This window comes from Acipenser ruthenus, chromosome 2, assembly GCF_902713425.1.
Source record: "Acipenser ruthenus chromosome 2, fAciRut3.2 maternal haplotype, whole genome shotgun sequence".
Taxonomy (NCBI): Eukaryota; Metazoa; Chordata; class Actinopteri; order Acipenseriformes; family Acipenseridae; genus Acipenser; species Acipenser ruthenus.
The window spans coordinates 26,891,740-26,913,302 of NC_081190.1; the positions used below are offsets into that span (position 1 = coordinate 26,891,740).

The following is a 21,563-nucleotide window of genomic DNA, read 5'->3' on the forward strand; positions in this document are numbered from 1 at the left end:
GAATCCTGATGAAGAAAGAATACAGCTGCACAATGACAAGATCTTCAAGAGTTTGCACCAAAATAAAATAAGACAGTTCTGTGTCAACTGCACACAACTGGCAAACACTGTGGCACACTCGGCTCTTCCGCATCTTCATCTATGTTTGTTCTTTTGTTTTATATGTGTAATGGGTACAAGTAGACATGACACTAAGCGCTGGCAAGCATAGGCACAATACTGTCCCAATACTGCCATAAACAAGTCTGACACGTACACTGTGCCCGAACACTTTCCCACTGTTAGAGGGTAGTGTAATGTATAGATATACCCATTAAACAATTAAAAAGAAAAACACTGGAAGAATGTATACAGTAGGAGACATTATCCGAGTAAAGTCCTGATTAACACCCTAACAGTAGCCTTCAGTGCACACTTTTTATATAGCCTATAGTATAAAAATAATACAATCAGTAATGTAAAGGTATTCTTCTGTCACACAAAGGTTCTACCTGATGCGTTTGCCTAGAAGAAGACTGAAGGATGCAAGTGGCTCAGTCTTTCAGAATCAGGGCAATGCGTTAAAACGAAGTGTAACAATGCAGCAGTGCAGTCAGCAATAACTAACTTAGCAGAGGGATCTCCACAGTGTTCACATAGGGCCACATAACTTAACAAAAGTCCCTCGTGATCCTTCTTTATAAAGAAATATGAAGGAAGTGACAGATACCATCACAAGATAATCGATTCATTAATGGAGATAAACATTATTTATCCTACACTAATGACTGATTAAGTCCCATCTAACTTAACTGTGACCTGACCAGTATATAGTTTGATAATGAAATAACATTGTAGTGTTGTTGATTGAAAAGCATGCCGTGGTTACTGAACAGTTTTCTTAATTAATATATTACTTTTCCTACATGGAGCTGACCTCAGTACTGAAACTGCTGAATATGATACAATCAGTAGAGTTTAAAAGATCTGTGTGATCTTAGGCACATTTCTGCTAATTATCAATATCTATCGCATTAATGGCTTACAAAGGTGATCGAGCCAAATGCACTTCATGTTACATTTCTAAATGACTATATACTAAATTGTAAAACGTTATATTAAATTGCGTATTTTAAATTGCAATGCAATATTGGTAAAAGTACAGTATACAGTATATCTATCCACACAACGTGGCCCAAGCTTATAACATCATAAACTCCCCCAAGATTAATCCTAGAACAATATTTCACTTAAAAATATGTTTGTGTTCACACAATCAAAATTCAAAGCTATGCATCCCCTGTTTATATCCCTGATGTGTATCTGTAGTATAATTTTGGCTTTGTATCTGTAATAGGGAGTATGGTTTCACTTACCAGGTAAGCATTGCCAATGCTGTTAGCACTGAGAATCAAGCAAAGAGTGGCAACAAATGCTCTGATATCCCCAAAGCATGATCTGCTTGGCTTCTTTGTCCGAGTATCTTGTGGATTGTTAGCCATCTCTGAAACCCTGTAACCTTGTGGATGATCTCTGCCACTGCTCCTATAGCAAAGGACTCCAGCCTTTCATTGTAATATTGCCACAGAACCGAACCTCGGGCTGTATATCTTGCACCTGACTTGAAAGACAGAAACAAAAGATGGAGAGCGACCAAAAGACAACTTTAGAAACGCTTCATACTTTCATGATATGCAGAACCTGGAATACAGATTTAAAATACAGTGCCGCAGGGTGCAAAAGAGATGGTATGTTGTTTTCAATAATTAATTAAATTGTTATAAAGGGTGGCAACAAATAAGTACTGGTTACATTATTGTTGGCTAATGGTAATTCAACCCAGTTTGATTAACACATGCTACAAATAACTAAAATTTCAGTAATAAAACATACTACATGACAACATAGTTATCGGCATGGTGTTGGTAAAGTTAAGGGGAAAAAACGACGTACCAACCTTGCGTTTTTCTGACGGAGTGACTTCGCCAAGTGTGTACTTCTGTCAAGTTGCAACTGCTTTCGTATTTGCTCATGTTTTTTACATAGTCCAGTTCTTTACAATTTCATTCACTGTACAGACAAATCTAGAGTCTGGTTCCAGAATCTCTACAGAATGCCACAATGAAAAACAAACTGTCACCCGCTGTTCCTGAAATTGAAGCCTATGTGAGGCGGCTGCCTGCGTGTGTCTCCACGCTGCCAGCAAAGTGCAGTGCTCTGATGTAAAAGGGGTAAACTATAGTAGTATGTGCTTCATAGTTAGATGATACGCCATCTTGTGGTTACAGAAAATATTGAAATTCAACAATGAAGACATTATTATTATTATTATTATTATTATTATTATTATGATTATTATTATTATTATTATTATTATTTATTTCTTAGCAGACGCCCTTATCCAGGGCGACTTACAATCGTAAGCAAATACATTAAGTGTTACAATATAAGTAATACAATAAGAGCAAGAAATACAATAACTTTTGTTCAAGCAAAGTACAAGTGTGACAAACCACAATTCAATAATACAGCAGATAATAGTGATAGTTACATCAGGATATGATTAAATAGTGATAGTTACATCAGGATATGATTAAATACAAAGTACTACAGGTTAAACACTTGGCAGATTACAGTATTCTGAAGTACAGGATTAAATGCAGTAAAATAGGGGGCAGATAAGAGCAAAATAAAGCACATTTACATGAAGGGTGATAGTGTCCCAGGATACAAACAGAGGAGTTCTACAGGTGCTGTTTGAAGAGGTGAGTCTTAAGGAGGCGCCGGAATGTGGTCAGGGACTGGGCAGTCCTGACATCTGTAGGAATCTGCAATGTATAGGACATGACCATATACATTGCAATACATACTCCAGGTACACAAAAAGGATAAAAAAAATTTAAAAAAAACTTAGGAGAAAAATAAATAACAGTCTAGAAAATAAAGTGTTACTCATACTATACATTCTGCAATTTACATACAGTAGGCCTATACTATGTTGTGGAAACATAACCCTTGTAACCCTATCCACTGGGGCTATGTTAATATGTTAATAATTTATAATGGAGCAATATGATACTGGTTCAAGAGAGAATTGACAATTGTAACTCTGGTCTTTTACTAAAATGTGTGTACTGTACATACACAAGTATTATTTTAACGGAAAAAAAAGATTTCAGAAGTGGAATTTTCAGCAATGATCATTGGTGAGAACTGGTTGGCAATCTCTTATTTTCAACTGGTCATGCTGGTGTAAGAGCCCTGCAGTCTACTTTACTGTACAGTTATAAAGTCTATCAACAAAAGTCATAATCTTCAAAAAAAAAAAATTAAATAAAAACTGAATACGTTTGCCAAATGGGTGCTGAACTAATGTATACAGATCACAGATAACACAAGCGTTACAGTTTGGGCTCCATGCCCATCCAATCCTATTTAGACTGTGCCCAAGCCAATTGTGCCAACTTGTGCGGTAGCATTGTGATGTGGACTATTGGGAAGCTGTAAAATGAATTCCAACCCAGACCACCATGGGTTTAGGCTAGTGCATTAATCCCATTGTGCCTGATTAACAAATTGTGATAATGTGTAATTGTTTTCATTGCATATATTGACATGGTTAAGTAGTGTATAGTACCAGCTGTCTTTACTGATATTGTTTATTAAACCATGATGATACATGACTGCAAACATAATATATTGATTGTATGGTAACCATTCATTTCTTTACTTTGTGATAATTATAACTTTTAATGCATATCTTTTAATGCATGTTTTTAAAAAAATTATCACATTTAAGGAGGCCTATATCACTGGACTAAATTCTGAATACTAAATTAAAAAAAACAACAATCCTAAAATACCCGATACCCCTGAGCTTCTTTCTTTTTTTCCATGCTGAATACTAAGGAACAATTTTTTATCAACATGTATCAATTTGAATTTGTTTCATATAGTTAGACCTCAGAATTAATTGCATCAGTGCCTTTCATCAATTTGGTCACCAGCATAGTGGGGCCTGCCGACAGGGTTGTAAAGGGAAAGGATGCATTTCTTACAGTTGTCCTGTCGAAAGCAATGAGACCTCTCTCCTGTTGTCCCTGGCACAGCATTTATGTAGCTGTGTGAGTTTGACTCTCAGTCGTGTGATACTCGTTTATCCCTCATACAAAGGCAGACATGTGTCATGTGGGAAAACAAAGCATTAGAATGTATGTTTATTGCATCTAGATGACAGAGGTGAATTTCCTGGCCAGCTTCCCAATCTTAGGTCTTGACTATAAAATCTGTTTTATCTTCGTCCAGGAAGTTCAAAGCCTGGGGTACATCCACATTCTATACCACAGATCTGATTCACAGAAAGCATTCCGATTTCCATGAATGTAGCTTGAAGCATAAGGGGTGCTGAACCTAGCATCTTGGCTACAAAGCTACTATATTGATTGCCACCAGCCCTTGGATCATCTGGTTTTGCACCCTAGATTTTGGTATGCCTTTCAGGGACAAAAAAAATCCTGAGTTTTAATCTTATGCAACGTGTGAAACAGTGCTCACAGCTGCATTCACTTCAGTATCGATGATAACATGATAACTGCAACAAATACACTCTGCCATTAAGGTGAACAGAAGTATTACTGTCAGTAAATAAATAATAAATAATTTATTTCTTAGCAGACGCCCTTAACCAGGGTGACTTACAAAATATCACATAATTTTTTACATACAATTACCCATTTATACAGTTGGGTGTTTACTGGAGCAATCTAGGTAAAGTACCTTGCTCAAGGGTACAGCAGCAGTGTCCCCACCGGGGATTGAACCCATGACCCTCCGGTCAAGAGTCCAGAGCCCTAACCACTACTCCACACTGCTGCCCATGTCAGTGGAAGGGATATCTGGGTGGTCAAGGCAGCTACTGTATAGACGGGGCTAGCAGACGCAGAAAACAGGAGATTGCTGTTTAAAGTGCTTTTACTAAACAATGAAACAAAAACAGTTCAACAAAAATACAAAATAAATCAAAACACCCAAGCAAAGGCTAGCTAGGTGCAACAACAGTGAGCCCAAACTGCTGCTCCCAGTCCTTTCTCTAAACAACTAACAACTAAATCCTCCACATTCTACACATGGATTTGGCAGGGGTGGGATTTTAACCCCATCCCTGCCAAACGTACATTTAAAATACATTCAACTTAAATTTACAGAAATAGAACCTACAAACAATCTATACATTTGCCCTGCCCTCTGCCCTCTGCCCTGCCACACTGTTTAATTACATATATTCTTGCAGTGGACACACAATATCAATTTATTTTTGCAGTAGGCACACAATGTTATTTGGTTGCCAGCAGTATCAAATACACTTTTAAATGCATTTTTTAAAGATTTTTTTTCATTTATTTGTTTTCTTTTCTTTGTACCTCAGAGGAGGGAATTCTGTTTGTAACACAGATCGTATCCAAGTTTCCATTGCAAATGTAGCCCCATCTGCAAGGTGGACAAGCCCAAATAACAATTATATTCATTAATACAAAACCATCATAACTTTTTTTAAAAACTAAAATAAAATACCACTAACAACCAGGTGCAATGCATGTAACAACTAGGCAATGGCTAAATGTATCAATTAGGTAAAGTTGTAGATGAAGATTTGTCATTAGACTCATCTTTTCCTGGTGGCGGTTTATACAGGAAATATGCCACCACAATAAAAATACCAGATATCAGTTTGAAGGCTGCACCTAAATGAGAAAAACATTAAGAGAGATGAGATAATACTGAATTTAGTTTAATGTAATTCACACAAAAAAAGATAGCAGCATACAGAATTGATACAACTTTCTTTTTTTTCAGTGATGTTTAAATACAATATTGAAAAGACAATTGCATGGTGAAAATATATGGTAGTTTGCTTTTCTTTTATATATTTATATACAGTATATTTAAATAAAAAATGTACTAAAAACAGAATCAATACTATGGAAAATGACTTGATTAACTTCTCAATTGAAAGTTGCTTCAAAGTTTAAAAAGTTACTGATTATGGGTTATGGATGCCAATAGGTTGTGTTTTCTTCAGTAATGTATATCATGGTAAAATCATAAGCCCATACTAGGCAAGCATGACACATCACAGATAAATATGTTGAACAATTGGAAGTAAATGCATAGTTTAACATGGCAAACTTTTGTATGGGTACCCACACCTTCAATCCTCTGTTACAGTAAATTGTTAAAACACAACATTTCACACACTGTAACATGAATCTAAGACTAGCCTGCACCCAGTCCTGTGTTTCAGAACTACCCTCATTTAAATATGTGTTTTAATGATCAATAGCCAGGTGTTTTTTATGTTAAATGAATTGTTCCCTCCTTATAGCTTGTTAAACTCCTGATTTCTGGTCATTTCAATATTATACCTAAACCAGGGAAGTTCTGAAACCTAGAAAAGGATGCAGAGCTCATGGACATTTCAAGCCCTGTTGTAAGATACTGTACCATGCACCCTGACCTCATAGTAATTTAGTGTTAACTCACTGAACAATGAAAAAGTGGAGGCCAATTTGAGATTGTCATACATCAAACATGCGCCTTTGCTTCCAGGTGTGCTATTATCCCACAGGATGCAAGAATGGTCTATTGCACTACCCAATAAGATAGGTGCAGGTATAGCACCTATGGAGTAAAAATAAAACACAATGTTGGATTTGATCAGGACCAATAGCAATAAGACATGCCACACTGTTGTAAATATTCCATTATTTCTAGGATCTTTCAACATGTTTGAATGTTGAGTCAGAGACCAAATCAACAAGACTTTAATATGACAATGGCCACTCTTACAATGACTTCTGACCCAGAATAGGATGTGGCATCTCTTTGTTTTTTCCCTTGGTATATAATGTTTTAAATTAATATAACCTCAAAAAAACAAACAATAAATTGCAGACTGGAGTAAACACTTTGGAAATCTGTTCCAATGTTACATACCCAGCAACCTTATGAAGGCCCACTGGACCCCGAGTGCAAAGGAACGCTGTTTCTCAGGCACACACCTAGACATTCGTAAAAAACATAAAAAAAGAAAGTTTTTTTATTGTACTATATTTTATTTTACAGAAACATTTATGATTAATATTCTACCCGAGACCCCCCAAATGACTAATAAAGTTGACCTGTTATAAGACAGCTTATTGAAAATAGATAGAACATAATAAGAATTGTAGAAAGAGGTCCAGCAAGAGATCTTTCTTCACTGGTTTCTGAGCTTTAAACCTGAAGGCAAGTTTAGGGAAATAGAACCGCAGAGATTCTTCTAGTGACAACTTCCTGTGAACCAGGGTGTACTGTATGAACTGCTTCTGTTGTCTTTCAAAAACATTTAAATGCAAAACAGGTACATGTAATTCATTTGGAAGTATTCTACCTGTTAAATGTAACATTAGGTAATCCAAGAGTAATGCTAACAGGGGTCTGTGTAACCTGGCATTAATGTATGTGATGATGATTTTAACTAGTCACTTGTTTTACATTTGATAATGAGCAAACATCCAACAACAAACACACAGTTAGGTTTGTGTATTTAAATCATTTTGGAAATACAGAGTAAACAAAATAGTTTTAGAAAAAGGTTACCATTTCATACCAGAGAACAGCAGTAATGACAGGAGTTGATGTCATGCAGGTAATAATACCCGCAATCAGCATTAACACCATTAATATAGGCAATTTATTGCACATTGTTGCACACTTTCCTGAATAAGCCTTTGATTCAGAAGTGTTATGGGTATCTTCAATGCAGGAACAGTTGTAATAAACCTGAGGCAAAAAGAAATTGCATTTTCCTTTTTTATTTGTATTTTTTTCATTTAGATGCATATTGATTCGTATTCACCGAGTTGTTCCTAATTTTGACTGTTAATATTCATTATTTTACTCAGTACAAAAACTTTACGAATACAGTACAAGTACTTTAAAAAGCCAATTGTTTCTTGTTGATATGAATTAATATATCACGATTGCCCTTAGTTTTTTATTAAAATACTTCAATGGTATTGGCAGGAACGGAGACTCAGACACAGAAAGCTGCAAGGTTAATGTGCTTTTAATGAACAAATATAAAACAAAAATAACAAGGACAAAATACACTACAGCACAAGGGCCAAAACAAAAGCTTCTACAAAATTCACGAAATGTAAACACAGGATGGGACAGCACAGCATGGAACACAAAACACTCACCAAGGCTCTTCACACCAACATCAACTCTACTAATTCTAACTTACACCCGTGAACACCTATTTTATACACCTGTGGCTCCAGCCACATCTCCATGTGTTTTTGCAAGGAGGAATTTAACCCCGTCCCTGTCACCCACACACCACTGTAAACCAGCAGGGCTTTCACCCTGCCACCCTGCCACATACCTCCTCCCCAGCACACATGGCTGCCATCGGCCACCTCCCCCCCCCCTCATGTCTATCCTTCCCCACATGGACTCTCATAGGTGGGTTGGTGCTGGGGGCTGTGGTGAAGGTCTCATCACCTCCTCCTTCTGCCACGGTGTCTCCAACACTGACAGCGGGGCGAGGCATTCTGGCAAATGAAAATTCTGCTAGTGGCAACGCTGGCAGCGGCAATGCTGACAGCTGTGCGGGGCACTCTGGCAGTGGAAATGCTGGGTCCTCCGGGCATGTAGCCAGCAATGGCAACGGTGGCAGCGGAAATGCTGACAAAGGTGCAGGGTTTAGTTTTAAAAAGGAAAGCTGCAGTAAAAGTGCTGATTGCACACATTTATTAATAAATAGAACAATAAAACAAACAAATAAGGCACGAGGGCCAAAATAAAGGGCTTAACAAGCACACAACAAGGAATATACGGCATATACTCAATACAAAAACTTACACGGGCCAGGCTGGGCAACACCTTCACTGGCTTCTCCCCTTGCACCACACACCAAACAAAGGGTTTTCTGTTCCTTTTTATACATGTGGCCATTCCCCAGTTAGAACCCAGTTACTTCATTAGGGAATGGCCACATTCCACCTTTGTATTCTGTCAGGGAGGGTTTTAACCCCCTTCCTGCCAACCCTTATTCAAAAGTTCATAATGAAACGTGTTTAATACACAAACTCTATTTGCATACCTTGGGGGCAATATGCAGAAGATAACCGTAAATTACCTCAGTTTTACTCAGCAGAACATGATCTTTACACCCTGCATGACAGGGTGAAAAATACTGAACATTATTCACCCCGCAGACAGGGTTGTAGTGGGAGCGGTCACAGTTATAGTTGGCATTACACGGGGCAGACAGATTCCCTGTTGCTCCATTTCTGAAAGAGAATTTAATAAGCAAAAATAATAATTAAAAAAAAAAAATAAATAAAATAAAATGTGTGGTACTGGTTACTATTAGTACAAGTAACAAATCATTAATCTGAAGAGTATGGTCCCGCAGTACAATTTAATATGCAAACCCCCCCCCCCCAAAAAACATGAAAATATATGCTGGCCAACAAAAGAAACAAACCAACTAAGTACTACTGTAAAGTTATGTTCTATATTTATAATAGAGGATCCAGAACTTATTTAATAACTATTATAAATCAAGTTATAAAACTTAAATGCACATTTATTTAATATTTTGAACTGTTTACTTACTCAACTGAAATGCCAGCGAATTCAGGGTTGTCACATTTAGCTAAGACATAACAAGCAGAAAACATCAATGAAGCAAACGATGTGGCTATAGCCAGCCTAATGGTCTGTTTGCATTTCATTTTGAATTTAGAAACCACCAGCCCTCCAAGTACTTGTCCAATTGCTGCTCCGGGAATTATAACACATCCTATCCAAGCAAAAACACAAGGGTTTTTAATATAGACAGACAAATGAATAAACCTCTAAATACGTTTGCACAATGCATAGTGCCTACTTCTTTAATGCTTGGGCTGTTTTGAGTCAGTGTAAAGAGTTTTAGGATGTAGTCTCATTTTGGGAAGTAGCCTCAACTTAAATGGCTTAGCAAATAACCAATTTAATAATTCTGGGATTTCTTGTACGTGATTTTATTTTCTAATCAGCAGTGCATTTTTCTGTGAAAATACAAATGTAGATGTCAAATTTCTTGATAATTACAAGTACAAATTATTTTTATGCATACGGATATTTTTGACAGGGATTTCCCTCTGTAAACACTGACTGGGAGCGTGTGTTTGTTTACATCACCGCATCACTCCTGCACTGCAAACCACTTTGCCACAGGGCTTGATTCTGAACTTGCTCCTGACAACTGTGGTGATTTGCAAGTTGCTACAAAGACATAGGACATTTTATAGTATTAAGTACAGTACATACTATGGACGATTACCTGCAATCAAAGATGAAATGCTTGCTGTCTTTCCATACTGATTTTCAATAAATTTGGTGAAAAATATTGATGTGCCAAAGGAAGTCATTCCTTCTGAAGTGGCAGTTAAGGTTAAACACATGAACACTGGATTCTTCAGCAGGAGCTGTGAAGAAAATGAAAGGAGGAGTTATAGCATACAGCGCTGGTGCAAAATTACATTTGTATTGCTTTAACATCTTCACAATGGCACCACATTCAAAATAATTTGAGAATGACTGTACCTTTAAAGACAAAGGAAAATCCTTAAAACTTTTGCCTACATCTTTCTCTTTCACGATATCTTCACTCCCATCATGATGCACCTGCGACACCTTTTCTGCATGGATCTTTGCAGTTCCTATTTAAACACAATTACTGTATCAGATATAAAAAAGAGCTGGCTACTTTTGGAAAGGTCTCCTCTATAGTTCCTTATTATTCAAAAACAATGTTATAGGGAAAAGGGTTAGACTGCTCTAGTTTAATTCATTGCTCTTCATTTAGTACACAACTTAAGTTTCTACCTAAAATTGTTAGCTGTGAACTTTCCTACAAATAGCATTACAAAAAGCACAATAAGGACCCCTAACTTAGTGTACTAAATATCTTGAAAATCATCTCCTTGAATCATCTCTTTGAATATAAACAAAATATTTTAATTAGGTCATCACCCCAGCTCAGTCATTCTCTAAAATGTTATCCATTTTCTGGAAAGACAGAACTAGTGATGGGACATTTAGTGTCCATTAACCCCAATCTACTGTACATTAAACACAAACAATACATATACTGTAGCTTGCGTGCAGGTAGAAATCAAATGTCAAGGGAGGAAGGCGGAGTTTGATAACAAGATATATAAATCACGTAAGCACTGCAATATAACAACAAATACCCCTTAGCTTTGACACCTTTTTGTCTAAAGGAGACGCAAACAATATAAGGTATAGTGTATGTTACAAAACTATTGACACACTTCTAAGCCACAAACTAACATTCTACTTTAAGTGGCTTGTTAGAAACAAAAAGGGTGCAAATTACACCTTGATACAATTCTGATCCTTACTGAGGGTCTGAGTGCTGAGAAAGCAATTTGAATAATATTTGAATTTAATATCATACAAAACAGCCTGTCACCCGGTGGAAAGGATGACGTTACTGGCAGTCTGTTTCTACCAGGAAGGAGACTCAGACACAAGAAAGCTGCAGGTTTAAACATGCTGTTGCGCACTGTTAGTTATAACATAAATAACAAAACAACAAACAAAACACAGGAACAAAACAACAGCGGCACGGTGGCCAAAACAAACAGGTTAACAAAAGACTATATATATTTTTAAACTCTACGGTTTTAGAACAAGCCGCCGCTTTCACAACATATACAAGGCTTCACAACTCCCCTAAACACCAATGATAATTTCTTAATATATTTATACCACAGCACACAAAACACTCACCCTCACCTTCACCAACATTAATTCTCACCATCACTCCTTCCCCGACTGAGAGGTTGCTGCCTCTTTTACAGCTATATCTGAGCTTGATTGCTTGTCAATCATTTAGTCTAGCTCAGGCACATTCTACGCGTGTATTTCTTTGGCAGGGGAGGCAATTAAGCCTTCCCTGCCAACCCAAAACAACAGCACAAACAAAATATATTTAAATCACAACAAAACACCTGGAAACAATAACAAATACCCTGGGTGAGGTTACACCCTGTCACACACCCCCTTTCTTATTTAGGCCACTTTTATTATTATTAGTTTATTTAGCAGACGCCTTTATCCAAGGCGACTTACAGAGACTAGGGTGTGTGAACAGAGCACAAGGAGGTTAAGTGATTTACTCAAGGTCACACAGTCAGTGAGCTAGAATTTGAACCGGGGACCTCCTGGTTACAAGCCCGTTTCTTTAACCACCGGACCACACAACCACTTGTAGTTTATCAATTGTTACTAAAAAAGCTGCATTCCATTTGAAAATAGCTCTTACAACCTGCCTCTGTCCAATAGTAAGTCTCTTTCATCAGTCACATATTACCTTGTATTGCTACCTGGTCCTATTGTGAAAGCACTACACGCTGGTGTAGTGGTGATGCGGTGCTCAAGAACAATACACACAAGACAGTTCATGGTAAAACAGATCTTTATTTGGCTGGGTTGCATGCCAACAACACTTAAATAATAAGCGCGGATTTACACAGCAATGTGTATCGCTCCGTGCAAAACAATGGATTCAGTAACGAAATAACACGACACGATATAAATCACACACACAAACACAACACAGTCACAAGTCCACAGTGAGTGCTCTTAGTGTAGGTGGTGAAATACAAGTAATGTGCACAGGAGGGATGTGAGGTCCAGGTTGGAAATTGGCCCTTAGCAACAGCTCCCGGGTTGTTTAGCCATCTAACAATGACAAATACAACAGGCTTTTTCCTAGTAGGTCTTTGCGTAACCATAACACAAAGAACAGATTGCTTGGCCACATCCCCTGATATACCTTTAGTCCTGCCCCCTTCGATAGCGAGTGCAATCATGTCTCCTCCAATCCATGATTGACAAATCGCTTAGCGCATTAAGGCGATGACTTCTGGTATTGTGACTCCACTCCCTTCTTTGATGGCTGGCTTCCGACTGACCCTGGAATGAACTTCCAAATCATCCAGTCCGAGGCACACTGTTCCCTTTACACAGTTCCCTCACAGGGACAGAGATTGTTGACTAGAATTCATTCTCTCTCTGTCACAGTGACCAAACACTGTACTGGCAAATTTTCATTCTCTGCACACTGGAGTTACTAGTTTACAAAGCATACCTGGTAGATGTTTTGGGAAACCCAAGAAAGGCACAATAAGGAGCCACGCTGCAGGCAAACCTATCAGATATCCAATCCACCATCCACCAACCCAGCGAGGGTCTTCTGGACTTAGGGCAACACTGGTAAAAGAACACTCTGATCAGTTATAGCAAAATGTTATTTTTAAAATCCCTACTACCCATTACAAAGACTATCTGAGATACAATGGACTTCCTATTGTTGTCTCTGATACTACAAATTACACATAACCTTGTTTTAGAATTTTATATGGTAAAATAACATTTAAATTCAAATTTAGCAAATCTTTTTCTTATCACTTCTCACATTACAGTGATTCACATTAGGACTTACTCTTGTAGTTGATCCACGTCAACATAGATATTCAGTAACTGCCCACCCACAATGTATCCAAGTGCGACACCCAATATTGTCATCATATAACCAACACCTAGGAGGGAAATAATATTTGCTATTAAAACATAAATACACACATTGATATCATCTTCAGGTTCTGGGGCCAAAAATGTGGTGTCACTCACAGGATTTCTCTGAAGACAGTATATTGGGATTTCTTTTTTTTTTTTTTTGATAAATGTGTTTTATTGTTATTAATTAAGGGTTATAGAGTTATGTTGCTCCAATACAAAGGTGTTCAATTTTCTCTACACATGTTTAACTGGATTGGATAATCCTTGCAGTTTGAGGACTATAAAGTAGGAGGATCTTAAAGTTGAAATCACATGAGATCAAGATGCATGGACAATGCCCAAACAGCAAGGGTTCTCCAAGCATTTGTAAACTCAGTGAGTTAATACATAGAGCTCAATATAGGTGGAACAGATTGTGTTGTATGTGTTACAAAAACACATATAAACTGCACCAATAGAAAGTGTGATCACTAAAAAAATCATTTAATAGGTTTTAAAAGTTTTCCACAGTAAAAAATAGCCTAGTGAAAGCATGGTAAACCATAGGTAAACATTTTAAAACACAGAGAGGTAACGGAAAAGCAAATAATAATAATAAAAACATGGCAAACCATGGTAAACTATGATACATTCATAGTATAGCTATGGAAGAAGCATGGGAGAATTACAAAATCACCAAGCAAATTTACCGTGGTAAACATTTATAAGGGTCTTGTGGGGTCTGGTATCCCCCATTGACAGAGATAATGCTGCTATGATGGGGATAACATCACTGGGCAGCATAAATAATTAAAACAAAAACATTAGTATAATTAAAATACAGAACATTTCAACTATAGCATTAAAGGTGCAGTTAGTTATAAAATGGCTTTCTTCTCTTAGTGGGTTTTAATGTAACTTTTATATTGCTGCATTATTATTATGTATGGATGTGTGGTTGTAAGTATATTTATCTATGTGCGCATGCGCATGTGTGTGTATCTATCTATCTATCTATCTATCTATCTATATTGCAGAGAGGTGATGCTGGGCGTTGGATTTATTGCAGTAATTAACAGCAGAAACTTGAAGTTTGTTACAATTAACCCTCGTGGGGTTGTATATTGTTTTTCTTTTAATATGCAATAAAAATAAACAAACAACAAAACCAGAAAAACAAACCCTATCTTCTTTTGAAGATACTATACTTTTACTTCACAAGCCATAACTAACCACAGGATGGCTAAGCCGTTTACCCCAAGAAAACAATTGAGTTGAGTCAGAGTTGAAGTGAGACAACAACAAAAAAAACAGTTCTTTGTTCACTCAGAACAGAAATAGTCACACTGACTTACAGGATTTCTTCGCAGGTCTTTTTTATGGATTTTCTTTTTCTCTTTTTCTCTCTCTCTCTCTCTCTCTCTCTCTCTCTCTCTCTCTCTCTCTCTCTCTCTCTCTCTCATTCTCACAGACCTTCCTTCTCACTCTTTCTCTCCCTGACTAACTGTAAATGTCCTCTTTTTAAAGGGTAGCCAATTACCCAATTAAGCATCAATTGTCTACAGGTTTGCAGAAATTACTAGAACCAGTAATAGTATGATTGTGGTAGATGTGTAATATGTTTTACAAATGTACCGTATTGTGGTTTGATTTTCTACTATGTACTGTACAGTGCTTTGAGATACCTGTGTATAAAAAGCGCTATAAAAATGCAAAAAAATAAATAATAGAGAGCGAACATTTTATCTTTGGAGCCAGTGACCTGTAAAAAGGTTTAGCTGCAGTACATTTTGAACCCATTTTATATAGGCATGTACAAACTACTTACTGTTAATTGATTTTACTCTTACATTCATTTAAGTTATTTTGTAAAAAATCTTACAGTTTAGAATAAGAGGTCTTATTTTAAGTATGCTGTCTATACAGCAGGCTTTCCCTCCAGTTCAAATGTGTGAGGGTCATTACCTGTATACAGTGAAGATTTCTCAGACGGGACACTGATATCTATATGAGCAATTCCCAGAGTGTAGATCGAGGTCCCTCCAACCCCCATAATCAGGTGCCCCAGTATAAAAACATAGAAGTAGTTAGAGAGTGCTGACAGGCTGGAGGTGCTGCAGCTGTCTTCACTTCTGTTAGTGGCAGGAACAGTGTCGTTTTCTTAGAATAAATTAAAACAAATGTAAAATGTTAATTAAAGCCTTCCCTAGTAAGTGAAGCACAGTGTCAATGAAACTAACTGCTTGCTCTTGCTTCCACCATGGTTATATTATTGGTATTGTAATTTACTTACAAACATAAGTGTAAACTGTTTTTATATTTGAATTTCTAGTGACATGGTCATAAAAATAGAAACTGTTTTCCACGTAATGGATGAAAAGCAGTACACAAAATGCAATCCAATATTACTTTCATTGTAGAACCTAGAAATGTAATAATTCCTTAACTATACTCTATGGGCCTCATTTACTAAAGGGCACTAAATTTAGAGTTAGCGCACACATAAAGTAGTGATCCTAAAGTGCGCGATAAATCTAAATTTACTGCCACATTGACTAACAGAGAACACATTAATTTATGTGCACACTATTGGCTCATTTACATGCCATAGTGCACACTAAATTTAGTGCAAACAATAATTAATGCGCACGACAATGTCCGAGACTACACGTGACCACCTTCATATAAAAAGCCCCGGCATATCTTTTGATCAGTAGCTTGTTGTGAAAGTTGGAGGTGGCTTACACTGACCGAAAATGAGTGATCAACAGACACAGCAGAGCAGGGGACAGACACATAAAATGAAACTGCATGCACTCTTTTCCTTCAATGCATATACAATAAAAGTCATGTTGTGTATTGATTGATGAGACTCTTCCTTGTCGGCATTGTCACCCTGCAGAGCAGGCTCCATGGATCGGGGTGACAGTGCTATGTGAGTACAATGAATAGCACCCATCACATTTGGCAAGCCAGCAACCTGGTAGAAGCCCACTTTCACATCCTATAAACCTGTCCTCTGTGTGGGAAATGTAATACAATTCCCTCTGAGCTTTAGCAGGGCATGCAGTTGTGTTATATACATGAGTAGCTACAGCTTTTAATGGCAGGGAGCCTGTGAATCCAACTAAACATAGGCTGGGAGAAATCCTAGTGCACTGGACAAATGTGACACTGTTCAGATTTTCCGTAGTAAAAAGACTGAACCTAAAAAAAATAATGATATACAAACACACACCGAAGATATGAATACAAGGTATCAGAACCCTGGGAGCCTTGCTTGCTCCCGCGACAGACACATACAAAAAGTACTTAATTTTTAATTATTGCTGTATGTGCGATCCTTTCTGTATGATCCTGTATAAAAAGGAAAGTAAGAAATCAACTATTACTTCTTAATTGCATACACTACAGCTGTTACTTTTTTTTGTAAATTGCAGGATATTAAATAGTTATTTAAGGATTTTTAACTGTATACCATTTCATGTGTAAGCACAACTACCTAGACAATCAATTATCATTTATGGACTTTTTTCTGTTCAAACAAATTTTCATAACCAAGTAATTCAACAAGATGTATTTATTTCGCGTTAGTGAATCAGTGAATCAAACAAACAAATCTGTTGAATTGATTCACTAAACTGAATGAATCGAGTCAGTAAAAAGACTTGAACTGCACATCACTAGTTTTCAGCCCAGTATCACATGCGATAATGAATAAAATTGCAATAGTAAATACGGCAATCATGAACACTAATTTCAATTATCACGCACCATAAAGTTTAGCGCCCTTTAGTAAATGAGGCCCTATATGTAATAATATATAAAATGTACATTTGCTGTTAAATTTTAATTCTAAAATTATCACCGTTTGCACCATACTCATACAGGCCACTGGTGTAATGAGGAAAGGAACATATAAAGGATCCGAGTCCAAGCATAAAAGCTGAGAAAGCCATCCATCGTGGTTTGTGACCTCTTTCACCACAGAATGGTATAACTAGGGATAACACACAGCTGGCAACGTCATAACTCGAGGCTATAATTCCAGACTGGAAACTGTTTAACTTGTAGCGCTTTTCTATTGTGGAAATTATGGTACTAAAAAAGCCATTCACAACTGCATCTGTGAAACAGAAAACAAAAAAGATGTAATTTAACGCAGGAACTGCCCCCATACAGTTAAAAATATTTAAGAAGGTTGTTACATAAGCCAATGTACTGTAGAGAATATCAGCCAGTGTTTTCAGTTCAATGCTACGTATCAGTAAATAAAATGTAAATACAGTCAAATGAAACCTGCTGAAGAATGTTGCATAAGCATATTGAATTACATACCACTTTGAATTACATACCGGTAGACTTCTGCAATATAATTTTGCAATTTCTTTGATTACTTAAAGTTAAATAAAATATCTAAATTATGTTAATGTCGTTTTTTAAAAGTCTAGTGATGCAAAACATTTGGCCAGAGCTGTATATATATATATATATATATATATATATATATATATATATATATATATATATATATATACAAAAGCAAGGTACTTTACCTAGATTGCTCCAATATATATATATATATAGTAAAACTGAACACCTGTTGTACCTCCCTGTTAGTTTGTATCCATAATTATTTACCTAAGTAAATAACCTGAACAAGTACCTCTTATACCTGAACAAGTAACTCTAGAAGACTCACCTGCCAGCTTGTCATTGGGCAAAAAACAATTATTAAAATCAAGGCAGTTTTATGCAGTTTTATGAAAAACAGCATCTTACTGCAGGCTGTAACTTGCTAACAGGACTGATATGTACAATTATACTCGGGGAGCATTTAGTAGCTTTTTAACAGGCATGCAATTAAAATATCTCAGAATCAATTTGGTTTTATATTACTGTAAGAAATGTAACAACAAACATTTCAATGTTTCAAAATGAAAAGTCGAAACATTTGTCCTTGAATTTATTGTTTTTTTTAGAATTTATAATTTCTGATATATGTATTTGTATTATTTTATAAATGTCTGAAATCAATATGATTGTTAAAAAAGGTGCAAAATACAGGTCTTCAATAAATAAAGGAGTTCTTAATGCTGTCTGAATGTCATATAATTATATCTCCATTAAACTAGGGATTCTGGGCCCCTCTGTCTTATCTCCTGTTCCAGCACTACTATCACCATCAGCTCGATCAATGTTATTTGATACAATAGTATAAAAAGCAAGTTGGCTCCCATTTACAGTGCCTTGCATAAGTATTCACCCCCCTTGGACTTTTCCACATTTTGTAGTGTTACAACCTGGAATTAAAATTGATTTAATTAGGATTTTTTGTCACTGATCTACACAAAATAGTCCACAATGTCAAAGTGGGGAAAACAATCTACATATTTTTTAAAATTATTTACAAATAAAAAACTGAAAAGTCTTGATTGCATAAGTATTCACCCCCTTTGCTGTGACACCCCTAAATAAGCTCTGGTGCAGAATGGAGTCCACCTATGTGCAATTAAAGTGTCACATGATCTCAGATTAAATACACCTGTTTCTGGAAGGCAGAGTTTGTTAGAGAGCATATCTAAACAAACAGCATCATGAAGACCAAGGAGCTATCAAAACAAGTCCGGGATAAAGTTCTGGAGAAGCACCAATCAAGGTTGGGTTATAAAAAAATATCCCAAACTTTGAACATCCCCTGGAGCACCGTTAAATCCATTATTAAAAAATGGAAAGAACATGGCACAACCGCGACTCTGCCTAGAGAAGGCCGTCCACCAAAACTCAGTGACCAGGTAAGGAGGGCATTAGTCAGAGAAGCAACCAAGAGGCCAATGGTAACTCTGAAGGAGCTGGAGAGATCCACAGCTGAGATGGGAGAAACTGTCCATGGGACAACTATAACCCGGACGCTCCACAAAGCTGTGCTTTATGGAAGAGTGGCGAGAAGAAAGCCATTGCTGAAAAAAACCCATATCAAATCCTGTTTGGATTTTGCCAAAAGGCATGTGGGAGACACAGCAAACATTTGGGAAAAGGTTCTCTGGTCTGATGAGACCAAAATTGAAATTTTTGGCCTTAGCGCAAAACGCTATGTGTGGCACAAAGCCAACACTGCTCATCACCCTGAGAACACCATCCCCACAGTGAAGCATCGTGGTGGCAGCATTATGTTATGGGGATGCTTTTCATCGGCAGGGACTTGGAAACTGGTCAGGATTGAGGGCAAGATGGATGAAGCCAAATACAGGGAAATTCTAGAGGAAAACCTGTTTCAGTCTGCAAGAGACCTGGGACTGGGGTGGAGGTTCACCTTCCAGCAGGACAATGACCCTAAACACACAGCCAAAGCTACACTGGAGTGGTTTAAAAACAAGAACCTGAATGTCTTAGAATGGCCCAGTCAAAGCCCAGACCTCAGTCCGATTGAGAATCTGTGGCAAGACTTGAAAATTGCTGTTCACCAACGGTCCCCATCCAACTTGACAGAGCTTGAGCAATTTTGCCAAGAAGAATGGGCAAAAATTGCAGGATCCAGATGTGCAAAGCTGGTAGAGACTTACCCAAAAATACTTTTTTTTTGTTTAATTAACTTTTGTGTCGCAATAAAAAATATTTTGCACCTTCAAAGTGTTAAGTATGTTGTGTAAATCAAATGGTAAAAATCCCAATTAAATCCATTTTAATTCCAGGTTGTAACACTACAAAATGTGGAAAAGTCCAAGGGGTTGAATACTTATGCAAGGCACTGTATATGTCCTTTACTGTAGCTATACAAAGTATTGCTCCCTTGTCAGCTTACACTGCCTTTAAATAGACTGGAACCCAACAAAGTAAAAGATATGTACAATACTTTCTGCAACTTGCTGATCCATTAAGTATATTTTAAATGAAGGATAGATACTTACTTTGAACAATCACAAGCAAGCCAAAGATGAAAACAAATCCTTTGGCATTGTTGCAGCATTGCAAACAGCTTGGAGTGAAATTACTCCAGCCACATGGACCTTCAGAAAACTCCTCCTCATGTGCTTTTTCATGTGGTTTCTGTTCATCGTCTCTGTGTAGTTGGAGGTTTTCATTGCTGACAAAAGCTGAATTGACTACACCTTCTTTCATTGTTCTAACAATCTGACTTAAACAGCCTTACCCCTCCCCAGCAGAAATAAAATGTTGTTAAATATCTCAAGTGTTTAGCTTACACTTCTGTTTCAGGGAGCTATAAAAAAGCTATTTAAGGTTTCTCTAAAGCAATGATTTGCATGTTTAATCTACGCTCCTCCTGTGTTTAATAAACATCTGTGCTTTTGGGTGGTGTGGAAAGCAACTCAATGGACACAAATATGTAGTTTGTGGCACAAATTTATTTTACAGCATAATGTCCCTTTAATGGGGAAGAGACGTCATTTATAATCAACACAGGTTTTAATCGTTTGTAGTGCTAGCACCCCTCTTCCCAGCAAGGAGTTGCAGTTAAAACCTTAGTGGAGAGTGCAAGTCTAGTGCAGACATAAACAGGTGATAACAGAAACAAATAAAGAAAATATAATTAAAAAAACTACAGACTAAAGTCACCCAAACTCTGGCCTTCTGTGCTATCTGCTACTGTGCAGTCCCACCGCATGGTACCTTGCTTTACCCATTATATACACTGTAAAAGTAAGTGCACTATGGCTAGTAGTTCCTAGACTTGGAGGGTCAATTGCAGTGTACAGTACCATTGGTTTAGTCCACTTCAAGCCATCTAACTTCAGGTCTAGAAAATCTCAATGAAATGAACAAATTTAGTCCCAAATGCAGTATACTAATCAGAAGATCAAGTTAATTAGAACCAACCCATAGACCAGTTTATCAAACATATAAAGTTAAAACCAGGATCTTAGACTATTTGAAGTTTTTTGTTTTTTTTTTGTGCGTTGTAATACAAATATAGATCCACAAGATCCCCTCCTCTTTTTAAA

General features: G+C 37.0%; 2 protein-coding genes across 5 annotated transcripts in view; both read right to left on the bottom strand.

The window, feature by feature from the left end:
• The window catches only part of LOC117963859 (solute carrier organic anion transporter family member 3A1-like), a 49,031-nt gene extending 46,858 nt beyond the window's left edge, over nucleotides 1-2,173 (bottom strand). The window contains exons 1-2 of one of the 3 annotated variants that reach the window (XM_058992837.1): nucleotides 1,937-2,173; nucleotides 1,356-1,596 (exon numbers count right to left, since the gene is read on the bottom strand). In XM_058992837.1, the coding sequence (XP_058848820.1) occupies nucleotides 1,356-1,481 (126 nt within the window). In that variant the 5' untranslated portion in view covers nucleotides 1,482-1,596; nucleotides 1,937-2,173. Of the gene's footprint in view, nucleotides 1-1,355; nucleotides 1,601-1,932 lie in introns of all 3 variants that reach the window. The other 2 variants (XM_058992826.1, XM_058992831.1) reach the window with 2 other exon arrangements.
• A 2,568-nt stretch (nucleotides 2,174-4,741) lies between these two features.
• On the bottom strand, nucleotides 4,742-20,791 carry LOC131696592 (solute carrier organic anion transporter family member 4C1-like). Of its 2 annotated transcripts, XM_058992841.1 has the most exons (12): nucleotides 20,511-20,791; nucleotides 15,568-15,762; nucleotides 13,547-13,643; nucleotides 13,193-13,314; nucleotides 10,618-10,733; nucleotides 10,355-10,499; nucleotides 9,646-9,832; nucleotides 9,164-9,317; nucleotides 7,628-7,800; nucleotides 6,973-7,037; nucleotides 6,520-6,657; nucleotides 4,742-5,720 (listed from the first exon to the last, which is right to left on the bottom strand). In XM_058992841.1, the coding sequence occupies exons 1-12, from the start codon at nucleotides 20,719-20,721 to the stop codon at nucleotides 5,602-5,604; spliced, it is 1,722 nt and encodes a 573-aa protein (XP_058848824.1). In that variant the 5' UTR covers nucleotides 20,722-20,791; the 3' UTR covers nucleotides 4,742-5,601. The 2 variants fall into 2 exon arrangements, with proteins under 2 accessions (XP_058848824.1, XP_058848832.1); XM_058992849.1 differs by lacking the exon at nucleotides 15,568-15,762.
• Between the last annotated feature and the right edge of the window lie 772 nt (nucleotides 20,792-21,563).

Bases quoted from the DNA above. Each gene is read 5' to 3' on its own strand.
- LOC131696592 (XM_058992841.1), bottom strand. From the start codon at position 20,721: ATGAAAGAAGGTGTAGTCAATTCAGCTTTTGTCAGCAATGAAAACCTC. The intron at 7,801-9,163 runs GTAATTTACGGT...TTTTTGCCTCAG, and splicing joins TTCTGCTGAGTAAAACTGAG to GTTTATTACAACTGTTCCTG. The intron at 7,038-7,627 runs GTATGAAATGGT...ACGAATGTCTAG, and splicing joins GTCATTACTGCTGTTCTCTG to GTGTGTGCCTGAGAAACAGC.